Consider the following 11,305-nt stretch of genomic DNA (forward strand, 5'->3'; position numbering starts at 1 on the left):
TGTGTGGTGTGTGTGGTGTGTGTGGTGTGTGTGGTGTGTGTGGTGTGTGTGGTGTGGTGTGTGTGTGGTGTGTGTGGTGTGTGGTGTGTGTGGTGTGTGTGGTGTGTGTGGTGTGCTGGAGGCCTCTGAAGTCTCTCCTGTCACTAACGCCTGGAGCGCCACACAGACCCACTTCCATGGAAACTCAGTGAGGTTTAAGCTGCAGATAGTAGAGGCCTTAGCAGTTAGCCTGCCCTTGTGCCTGATGTATGGGCCAAAGGGCGGAGTGCAGGGGTCATGTACTAATGGTGACACTGGAACTACCAGTCCAAGTGTCACTTAAGGATGAAGTCTCACATTCTTAGTGCTCTTTGGAATAGTATTACTTTTTATGGTGTGTGTCATGCATGTGTGTGTGTGAGAGAGAAAGAGAGAGAGAGAGAAAGTGTGTTTTTGTGTATGCATATATGTATATGTGAATGTATGTGGGGATGAGTCTGTGTGTTTAAACAAAGTGCCATTTTAATGTAGACAGATCACAAAGGGACAAACTGGAGTGTTCTGTACTGACCTGGAGTCCAGGTGCGTGGTGAGCGGCGCACGCCTGTCACTCTGGAAAGCCTTCCATGTGCCTCACACTACGGCCTTGCCTCCCTCCCTCCCCGAGTAGCGGACCGCTGACTGGGGAGTGGCCTTTAGGAATCCCGGGAGGGAAGCAGAAGGCGCTGTAAAAAAAAAAAAAAAAAAAAAAAGGCATCATCTCCTCGGCAGGCAGCCGCCCGCTGTGCCTCACCCCGGCGTGTCGGGTTTTTCCACAGTAATGTTTAGCTTTCAGAGAATTTGTCGCGTCATTTTTATCTTGTTTGTGTCTTACGTCAAAACCTGTGTGCCTCTCGTGAAAAATGGGCTGCATGTGCCTTCCTAACAAAGTTGTACATAAAATAGATTAAAAGATTGAATATTAAGAAAATTAGGTTTATTTCTGTGGAATGTACTTGAAGAAAAACAAATGTGTCTTATGTCTCGTGTTGGTACATAGTGGGGGCTAACCCAGGAACACTGGACCGCATAGCGGGATCCTACTGCTATGTTCACTTACAGCAGATTCGAGGGATCCTATTGCTATGTTCACTTACAGCAGATTCGAGGGATCCTACTGCTATGTTCACTTACAGCAGATTCGAGGGATCCTACTGCTATGTTCACTTACAGCGGATTCTAATCTTTCTTGTCTGCTGGTGTGATGTCTGTGATGTCGACACCCAAAGGGAAAATCCTGCCAGTGATAAGAGTGTTCAGTAAAAATGTGTTCTGATAAATTTGCACAATGGAGCTACATGAGTATGCTCTTCGAATGAAACGGTCCTTGTCATGTTTAATGGTAAAGGAATGCAAGATGTATTTTATGTGGTTCACACCTACTGTAATAAAGCTGTGATAAGATAGGAACTTTGAGGTCTTTGTGTTCTTTGTTGCCATCTACTTTTGCCTCTATCTGTCAGCAATGTGTAAACACGTACTGTCTGTCAGCAACTCCAGACTGACACACACACACACACACGCAAAAAAAAAAGAAAACATCCAAAGGTCATTTGAGTAGTCTCTCTTTCATTCCCTCTCGGTGTCTCTCACCCCCTTGTCTTCCCTCCCTGTGCTTGCCACACCACTCACTCACACACACACCCACACACACACACTCTCTCTCTCACACACACACACACACACACACACACACACACACACACACACACACACAAGCTTACTCACTTAGGAAGTGAACTTGACCTGACTGTGTGACGTCAGCTCAGCTGAGTGCTGTACTCCAAGAGTTGAGCCGACGCTGGCCAATAATTAACAGCAAGGAAATAATACCTCAAACAACTTCACCTGATGCTAGATCTGCTATGTGATCTTTCATCTCATTGAATATGTGGAAAGAATAGCAGTGCTAACCAAAGAAAGTCGCTAAATAATTTTGTTTGTTTGTTTGTGTGCTGTGCAGTGCACTAAAACCCGAGAGCCATCTCCTCTGGGCTGACACAACAGGAGCGCTCGTGCTGTGACCGAAACTGTGGCTAAAATTAACTCCCATATATACACTATAATAGCCCACAGCTGTCACCAGTAGCACAGGGAAAGTCCAGCATAACTGAAATACCCAGCCAGGGGGGAGAGCGTGGTGGGTGGTATCCCACCAACACCACACACACAAACTCTTACACACTGACAAAATCCCCTACCTCACCATGACACACACACACACACACACACACACACACACACACTCACTCCTCCGTTCATTGTTCTACTCACACACAATGTGCTCTGTTCCAAAGTACTCGATGGCTGATTAATCATTGGCTTAAGCCATGCCGTCATGTAGTAGGAAGGTAGACACAATGTAAAACATTAACAGCAACACGTGCTTTTGGCCAGGCATGTTTTTCCCTGGAAGCACCTTGTGCAGGTACACCCGTGTGACTCAGCCAGGGACATAGAAACCCCTGAGCTCCTCAGCCTCCCCACTTTCACTCAAAACATCCATTTCTGTCATTGATCGTTGGATCAGTGTCCTGACAACTGCAACCTTTACTGCTTAATCTGAAATGCTCAAAAGCTGTGAAAATCAACCTCCAGACACACACACACCCACAAACACACACACACACTCTCTCTCTCTCTCTCTCACACACACACACACACACACACACACACACACACACACACACACACACACACACACACACTTTCTCTCACACACACACACACACACACAGACACTTCTGGGATTCATAGGCAGGTGGCCTCGGTTTCCAGGGTGAAGATGGTGTTTTGTGGCAGCCGGTGGCCATAAACAATTACTAATCTAAATATACTGGCTGCATGTGATGCGTGGCATGTGACTTCCTGTGTCTTGCCAGCAGGGATGGGGATCGGATCAGTCGGGTCACGAGGTCCCGAGAGGCGCATCATAACACCCCTGAAGGCACAACGTGAAAAAAGAAATCAAAAAACAGAGAACAGCGCAGCCATCAGCATCAGCTTCCTCTTTCTCCTCCTCCGCAGCACTCGCCTCCTCTCCAGTCAGACCACAACATGACTCCGTGCCACCGTGTGTCACGGACGGGCCACCATCCTGGCCCCGGAGAGCAGGGGGCGCAGGAGCCTCCGCACTGGGGCTAAAGCAGGAGGACTGCTCCACAAGCTGGGGGAGACCAAACATCAGCACTAAGTCAGCACTATAACCCTTCTTTGAGGTGCTATACCCCCCTCTTCCAGTTTCTGAGGGGACTGGGCCTCTGAAAACATCTTAGAGGGAATAAGTTACTTTAGTCTGGATGTTTTGTAAACTGTGTGATATTTCAGGTTAATGAAAGTTGCCGCCACAGAGTAGCTGAGACACTTTTTTTTTTTTTACATGTAATCTTTTATTGAAAAAAAGAAAATGAGTCATACATAGAGAATGTGGACTGAGCTGTTTAAGCCATGGTTGTGTAACCTGTGCACGTGAGCGTAGCAACAGACCCAAGACCTCTTGCTAATGCATCCAATGAGAATACATCTCTGTGTGTACACTGTAAAATCAACAAATGGAAAAAACTTTCAGACATTGACATGTTCCTACAAACGCCACAAAGACTTCTCAGAAAACTTAAATCGTTACAATATTGAGTCGACCAATCCCAACAGAAAAAGAAATAAATACCCAGGAACACTTTGCGTTTGATGAGCCTTTTCTGTTTGGCGTGTTCAAACTCCTGGGTCTAACACAGTGGTCTCCAAACTCCTCTGCCTCTCTACGGAGCGCATGGCAGTTAATGTCTCTATTAGCTTTGTGTCTTTGTGCAGTCGGGTGTATGAGTACCCCTCGAGCCCCCCGGCTCCCCTACTGTCTCTGGCAGTGACTGCAGGAGCAGCGGCAGCAGTGGCAGCGGCGAGGTTTCCAGTGGCTGCCTGGATCGTGACTCCAGCCCATTGGACTGGCCAGGCGGCCCCCTGGCCCCACCTCACAATGTTGCCTGTTGTTGTGCTTGTGATTGCGGTCAGAAAAACAACACCACTTGTCATTTTCTCTCAATTAGAGACAGTCACTGATTTCTTTCCCTTTAAGCGTGTTGATATGATACTGACTATGCAAAGAGAAAATGATATGTCGTACAACCTCATTAGAAAAAAGCGAGAAAGAATTCAACAAACAAAGCAACCCAAGCAAAAGAAGAAGGATGTAACTAAACACAGATTTAATCTGGAGAAAATGGATATCAGGACACAGCAAGACAAGCCTGTAGAAAATGAAAAGTATTTTATACACAAAACCAAGGACTGTTTTGCTACTGCAAGACTGCCTCTCTGGCAACCTTCCCACAGCTGGTTTGCACAGCTCAGGAGGAGGTCAAAATAAAAGTCTTCTTAAAGTAGTAAACACTTTTAGGACCGTTAAGTAACAAAGACAAAGAGCATGATTCAGAAGGCCTGGATGACTTTCCCTGATATCTGGCAGCCTTGTCAACTGGATGACATTTCTATTCATGATTTAAAGTTATCTTAAGTTTGTTTTAAATGCTGTATGAGGCAATAGTGCTGATGAAGCTATCTATGTCAAAAGGAAAGTGTAAGTGCAGGGGGAAAGCAGGGATCACACTTGTGTTGCCCCTAGTTCCTCACCCCAGTGTACACAGCCATATTACTAAATAATAAAAGCATCATAACTTTTGTCTGTCAGAAGTGGCAGGTCTCTTGCACTGGCACCAGCATGAACACATTTCTAAGGAAACATTTTTCTAGAAAGGGTGTAGAAAGCCCATTTAGAAAAAATATGAAAATATGAAAAGGTCAGCAGTCTCTCTCTCTTTCTCTCCCTCTCTCTCTCTCTCTCTCTCTTTCTCTCGTTCTCTCTCTCACACACACACACACACATACATACAGAGCTCAGCACTGTCATACAGGTAAGTGAGATATTAGAAAAAATACAGCAGCCACAATGTGGTCAATTTGGATTTGGTGACAGCAGGCGCACACACACACACACACACACAGTGTTCATGAGGCAAGTGAGAGGGTGTCTCTGCCTCTGTCTCTCTGGAGCCCTCAGCCTTGTCCCCTGTCTCCCCATCACACCTTCTGCCAGTGCTGGGTGGAGGGGGAGCCCACCTGCAGCCCGGCGAAGAACATCTGGTAGCGGTGCTTCCACGTGATGAACGCGCCCGTGGCGCACACCAGCGCCTGCACCAGGTTCAGCACCATCTGCAGCAGGAAGAACATCTTCAGCGTGTCCATGACGACCGAGCAGTCGGCCACCGCCTCGTAGCGGAAGGTGCGGGCGATGGGGTCCATGGGGTCCAGCGTGCACACACAGTCCTCGCCGTCCTCCAGGCAGCTGAAGCCGTTGGCCTGCGAGTAGTGGTGGCCCTGGAAGGCGATGACCAGCACGGAGATGACCACGCCCACAGAGCACAGCAGGAAGTAGAGCACCTGGGCAGGAGGAAAGCACACTTCTGTAACTCAGCACAGTCCGCTCTGTGTCTACTTTAATACCTTGACTTTAGCGTTAGCGTTAGCCTTGCCAGTCAGCTACCCCTGTAGGCTCTAACACTCCTCTCTCTCATCAGCAACACCTCCACTACTCATCAATCACAGATAAGGAATTACATAAGAATTCACAAGAACTCCATTCCACTCCAAGTCATGACATTGTTTTAGCTCCAAACTGCCAGGTTCAGGGGTTCACTGCGCCTACGTGACAGAAGGCCAGACAGAAGGCTAAAAGTTTAGAAGCGAAATGCAGTACACAGGATATCACTTATAGTATCTGACTTTTCCCAGACATTCCTTTCATTCACATGCTTAAATATAACATGAACAGTGGAATCCAATTAAGACCGTTTGAACCTACTTAATTATAATGTCCTTTAAAGGTGGTCTGTCTGGAGACAGTCGATAGTATGATCGTGGAAAGGTTGCTATAGAGCCCGATCAGCAGGGTGCGGAAGGGCGGACTGAACCCACCTGGGCTAGCTGCACTCCCCCTCACAACGCTGCTCTCCATTGCAGTCCCATCACTCCCTCCTCTGACCACATCAGTCATTCATTTCATCTCTCTCTGTCCTGCCCAGCCAAGCTCCCATCTCTCTCTGTCCTGCCCAGCCAAGCTCCCATCTCTCTCTGTCCTGCCCAGCCAAGCTCCCATCTCTCTCTGTCCTGCCCAGCCAAGCTCCCATCTCTCTCTGTCCTGCCCAGCCAAGCTCCCATCTCTCTCTGTCCTGCCCAGCCAAGCTCCCATCTCTCTCTGTCCTGCCCAGCCAAGCTCCCATCTCTCTCTGTCCTGCCCAGCCAAGCTCCCATCTCTCTCTGTCCTGCCCAGCCAAGCTCCCATCTCCCATCTCTCTCTGTCCTGCCCAGCCAAGCTCCCATCTCTCTCTGTCCTGTTCAGCCAAGCTCCCATCTCTCTCTGTCCTGCCCAGCCAAGCTCCCATCTCTCTCTGTCCTGCCCAGCCAAGCTCCCATCTCTCTCTGTCCTGCCCAGCCAAGCTCCCATCTCTCTCTGTCCTGCCCAGCCAAGCTCCCATCTCTCTCTGTCCTGCCCAGCCAAGCTCCCATCTCTCTCTGTCCTGCCCAGCCAAGCTCCCATCTCTCTCTGTCCTGCCCAGCCAAGCTCCCATCTCTCTCTCCCTCAAATCTCATTCTGTCAACACTTTCTTCACCTCCGTCTCTATCTCTGTCCCACGGCTCCCTCTCGCCCATCTTTCCATCTGTCCATCATCAAACTGCTCCCATCACTCTAATCTCTGATTATTTTCCCTGTTACTCACCACCCCCCCCCCCCCACACACACACACACACACAGTAACTCTCACAGACACACACAGGTAGACACAGACAGATACAGACAGTTTTTGTTTTGAGTGTGTATGTCTGCATCGTTCCGTGGTTTTTCCTTTTGGTGCTATATAAATAAAATGTAATTGAATTGAATTGAATTATGTATATGTATGTATGTATATGTATGTATGTATGTATGTATGTATGTATGTATGTATGTGTGTATGTATGTACACGTATGTATGTATGTATGTATGTATGTATGTATGTATGTATGTATGTATGTACATACTGTGTGTGTGTGTGTGTGTGTGTGTGTGTGTGTGTGTGTGTGTGTGTGTGTGTGTGTGTGTGTGTGTGTGTGTGTGTGTGTGTGTGTGTGTGTATCTAAACGCATGGGCACGTGAGCTATGTGTGACAGCCACAGGCATGGTTTATGTAATTACACAATCCCCATCAACTGTAAAAAGCTGCATCTAAATCCCAGGCTTACATAAGTGCCTGGCCTGCCGTGGCCCCGCTGCTTATGGCGGCGTGGTGCTGGTGGCATGACTCCCAGTGAGATTGCACTTTAATGAGCTGATATGCTGTGGCTGCACACACTCCGGAAGATCAGCATTAAAATGTCAGTCTGCGCCAGATGCTGTCTCCTCCTCTGTGCATTTAAGACATTTCTCAGCAGGGATGGGGGGGGGGGGGGGGGGGGGTCGTCACGTATAGTAGCCATCCAGTCAAGATGCTGCTAACTTTGGCTTGACCCCCCTCTACCAGTATATCAGAGTATCTTTGTATCTGTCTGTCTCCTTATGTATGAATGGAGGCTATGTATGTTTGCATGTACTGTGTGTGTATGTATGTATGTGTGTATGTGTGTATGTATGTATGTATGTATGTATGTACTGTATGTATGAATGTATGCACCCCTTCTAAACTCATTATCGCATTGTTATGTACAAAATACCTGTACAAAAAACATATACTAAAAACAGCTTGTTTACCCATTTGACCCTGTTGCACGCTTTCTACCTACTTATTGCATCAGTGTTTTCCACATGGGAGTAGTGGTGGTTGTGAAAGGAGGTCAGTTCTGTGGTGGTGTACTGACGCTAGGGTGACATATCTGTGGAATTGCAAGGAAAGTGTCTGCATCATCTGTCCTGGTGCCAGGCAGCTTCCACTCTCACCTTGACAAGGAACTGCATGGAAGTCCTCTCATCAGGCTGGTAGGTTATCAAGTAGAGGACGAAGCCCAGCAGGGACACCACACACAGCTGGAGAAGAGAGAGAGGGAGAGAGAAAGAGTGAGAGTGAGAGTGAGAGGGAGAGAGAGAGAGAGAGAGAGAGAGAGAGAGAGAGAGAGAGACACCATTAGAGGCCATTCTGTGTGCACTGCAGTGATAAAAACCCAAATCTTAATACACTTTAAAAACAAATTATGCCAAGAAATTAACCCAGTTTTTTAAATACAGCTGTCCATGCACTTTTAATGAGAGCATGTGTGCGTGCTTGGAGTCCGGGGCACGACAAACGTGTTCATTGTGCACCGAGTTCTAAACACATACCAGCTCCGCCGAGCATTCCCCTTAATCTCATTTGGGCTTCTGCAGCCTTCTTCAATTCCACGCTCATTCCAGGATTTTTTATGAGAGCCGTAATCAACATTGTGCAATGTACCATTGAGTTGTCATCTGATAATGTAATCATGGCCCGTGGTAAATTGGATAGTTTTCCCTCTCTCTCCCCCTCTCCGCGATAACACTCTCCCTCTCAGTCCGATTCCTGTCTTGTGACTAACGTGCAGTATCTAATTTAATTGTTTTCCCCAGGTTCTTTGGTTTGAGGAGGGGAGGGGAGGGGAGGGGAAGGGGGCGCAGAGGGGTTTCTTGGTGACCTAAGTGTTTTTCTCCGTCTCGTGAGGCTCTAACTCTATAAGTGCTGGAGTGGCCAGAGGCTCATTGATGGCTCATGAGGGGGGGGGGGGGGGCGTGATCATCTGCCATCGTGGAGGACTTCCACGGTGCCTCACGGCCAGGCATCCCAGCAATCAGTCAGGACCCCCTGCACAATCAGTCAGGACCCTCTGCACATTTAGTCAGGACCACCAAAGCCACCCCAGTAACACGCCAGAGGAGTCACCGTGCTATATGGAGAAAGTGCTTCAAATACCAGACACACCATACATCCCACTCAGGAATGATCCTGTTTCCTGCTGGAAGCGTTTCGCTGAGAGAGTTTCTATGGTGATATGCTTCATGCTCAAGCCGGTCACCACTCTGGACAGTAGTGAGAACTGTGACTGCTTCATGAGCACGCATAAGAGGATGTGTCTATTTCCTCATGTGAGGCTCATGAATCACAAGAGGTGTTGGATTCAAACAATAAACAGCAAGGCTGGGAATTGAATTTTGACGCAGAGCAGCACCTTTTTAAAGTCGATGACCGGTTCCCACTGGAAATAACATTATCCAGATCGGCTAAATGAGACCAATTTACAAACGAAGTCAGGCTGATGGCTTAGAGTCAACATGTTTACATCTGGACTCTCCCACAGTGAGACTGCACGTTACAGTGGCCGTCCTTCTTAACATAGACCCAACACTGGATGTCTACAGTTTCTCTTGAAATAGCCACGTGCATAGTGCTCTGCCGGTTGCTTCCACATAATATCCACTAAAATATAAGCTACATGCAATTGAAACCCCTCAAAATAACCATGACGCATGGTAGCTCTCCATTAACGGCAGGTCTCAGTGAGTCATGGACTTGTGAGTCATATGGAGTTTAGAGTTGAATTCCATTAACTTTGCCACACCATCGCACACTCCAGTTACAATCTTTTTGAGTGACATGAGGTAGAGATCAGTGAGAAGGACCCGGACAACGAGCAGAGCACAGGAGCATGTCCACCCACAGCACTTTCCACCGCACTACAGGAGGACCACACAAGGCACAACCAAGGGGGATGTGAGCATGGGCGTGCGTGTGGACAGACACACAGACACACAGACACACAGACAGACACACAGACACAAGGAGCATTGTGACTGCCTCCTGAGCTGTACCGGGGTCAGGTGGTCAGGTGGTCAGGTGTGTGTGTGTGTGTACAGTTGGCTCAGTGCTGGGCCGGAGGTGGCTTTGTGTTAGTGAGGGTTTGACCTCATGCGTGGCCCAAGCGGTGGTGAGCGGTTCGGCATGCCATGCAGTGGAGCGAGAGAGAGAGAGAGAGGAAGAGGGAGAGAAGAAGGTAGGAGGAAGAAGAAGAGGAGGAGGAGGAGTCCATGCTTACGATGATCCCTGCCCAGTGGGGCGTCTCCCTGGCCAGCAGAGAGGGGCTGATGGCGGCCATGATGAAGGCCACGACAGCGACGGCGATGCCCAGGAGCAGCTGCAGCAGGGCGATGAGGAGAGGGAAGCGGCAGCCGCAGCACTTGTGGACCTCCTCGCTCGCCGGGCTGTGGTCCGCCTGGCCCATCTTCTCTTTCTGGGCTCCCATCACGCACTTCCTTCCAGGCTCGTTCCAAGACTCTGTCTGCTGGTATTCTCCCGTTCCGATGGCTGTGGAAGCCTCTCTCTCTCTTCTCTCTCTCTCTTCTCTCTGTCTCTCTCTCTGTCTCTCTCTCTGTCTCTCTACTTCCTTGCTCTCTCTGTTTTCTTCCTCTCCTTCTCTCTGTGCTCCTCACTTACGCTTCTCTCCACTGTCCTACTGGTGACTACTTCTCCCCACTGGTTGACGGCAGCTCCTCACACCCCCTCCCTTTCCCTTCCCCTCCCTGCTGACAGAAAGGCCCGAACCGTGCTGCTATTTGCAACTGGAGAGGCTCTGAACTAATATGGAAAGCATTTGGAGCAGATTCCTCGAGTTGCCTGAGCGCCACATATAGAGCAGAGCCGGGCAGAGCGAGGGCAGGATAAAGAGAGGGAGGGATGGAGTGAGGGGAATGAGAGAAGGGATATCACAAAGGGGGGCTCCAACACACGACCGGCAGATGAACAAAAAGCTGCCTCCCTCCTTTCGGAGGAGCCAGAAGGGGCCATCTGATTAAAAGGGAAAACAGCAATGAAGGGAGATGAGCCCAGGCACCAACATGTCACGTCACCGCCAGGCGTTGGGTCCAAAGGATGACTCCTGGCAGCGCTGTCATGCACGGCAGGGCCCACTCAAAACACGGCCAAGTCTCAGTCACATGATTAGGATGAAGTGGTAATGTGACCTGCTAGCATGTGAGGGCTTTAGGGCCAAATCTTTTATGAATATAATGAAAAGGTGCAGATGCACTTACTGTACTCCACTTGGCCTCCATCAAAGCACTTAGGCGGCTGCGATTGAAGCCACGCTGTGAAACTCTTTTTTTCTGACGGCAGACCTGCAAATATTCAACTTTTTAAAAGTGCCTTGAAGCAGTAAAGTAATTGTGAACAAAGCGCTATATACTGAACTTTTTGACAAATTAATTTGTTCGCTTTAACTGAAAATGTCTTTGTTTGTTGTGATTGGATCTAATGAAAG

The 11,305-nt window shown here is 48.6% G+C and overlaps 2 protein-coding genes across 8 annotated transcripts in view; one reads left to right on the plus strand and one right to left on the minus strand.

Moving 5' to 3' along the window:
- itpr2 (inositol 1,4,5-trisphosphate receptor, type 2) overlaps positions 1-1,428 on the plus strand; it is an 83,920-nt gene extending 82,492 nt beyond the window's left edge. For all 7 annotated transcript variants that reach the window (XM_042707489.1, XM_031564280.2, XM_031564282.2 and 4 more), the window contains one exon: positions 1-1,428. This exon is cut by the window's left edge and continues 427 nt beyond it. The gene's annotated coding sequence lies outside the window, so the exon portion shown is untranslated.
- A 1,954-nt stretch (positions 1,429-3,382) lies between these two features.
- On the minus strand, positions 3,383-10,698 carry sspn (sarcospan (Kras oncogene-associated gene)). The gene is made up of 3 exons (XM_012825041.3): positions 10,085-10,698; positions 7,983-8,069; positions 3,383-5,451 (listed from the first exon to the last, which is right to left on the minus strand). Exons 1-3 carry the CDS (start codon positions 10,289-10,291, stop codon positions 5,092-5,094), a joined length of 654 nt encoding a protein of 217 aa, XP_012680495.1. The 5' UTR covers positions 10,292-10,698; the 3' UTR covers positions 3,383-5,091.
- Between the last annotated feature and the right edge of the window lie 607 nt (positions 10,699-11,305).

Source organism: Clupea harengus, chromosome 3 (genome assembly GCF_900700415.2).
Source record: "Clupea harengus chromosome 3, Ch_v2.0.2, whole genome shotgun sequence".
Lineage (NCBI taxonomy): Eukaryota > Metazoa > Chordata > Actinopteri > Clupeiformes > Clupeidae > Clupea > Clupea harengus.

Bases quoted from the DNA above. Each gene is read 5' to 3' on its own strand.
- sspn (XM_012825041.3), bottom strand. From the start codon at position 10,291: ATGGGAGCCCAGAAAGAGAAGATGGGCCAGGCGGACCACAGCCCGGCG. The intron at 8,070-10,084 runs GTAAGCATGGAC...TCTCTTCTCCAG, and splicing joins CCCACTGGGCAGGGATCATC to CTGTGTGTGGTGTCCCTGCT. The intron at 5,452-7,982 runs GTGAGAGTGGAA...CCTCCTGCCCAG, and splicing joins CCATGCAGTTCCTTGTCAAG to GTGCTCTACTTCCTGCTGTG.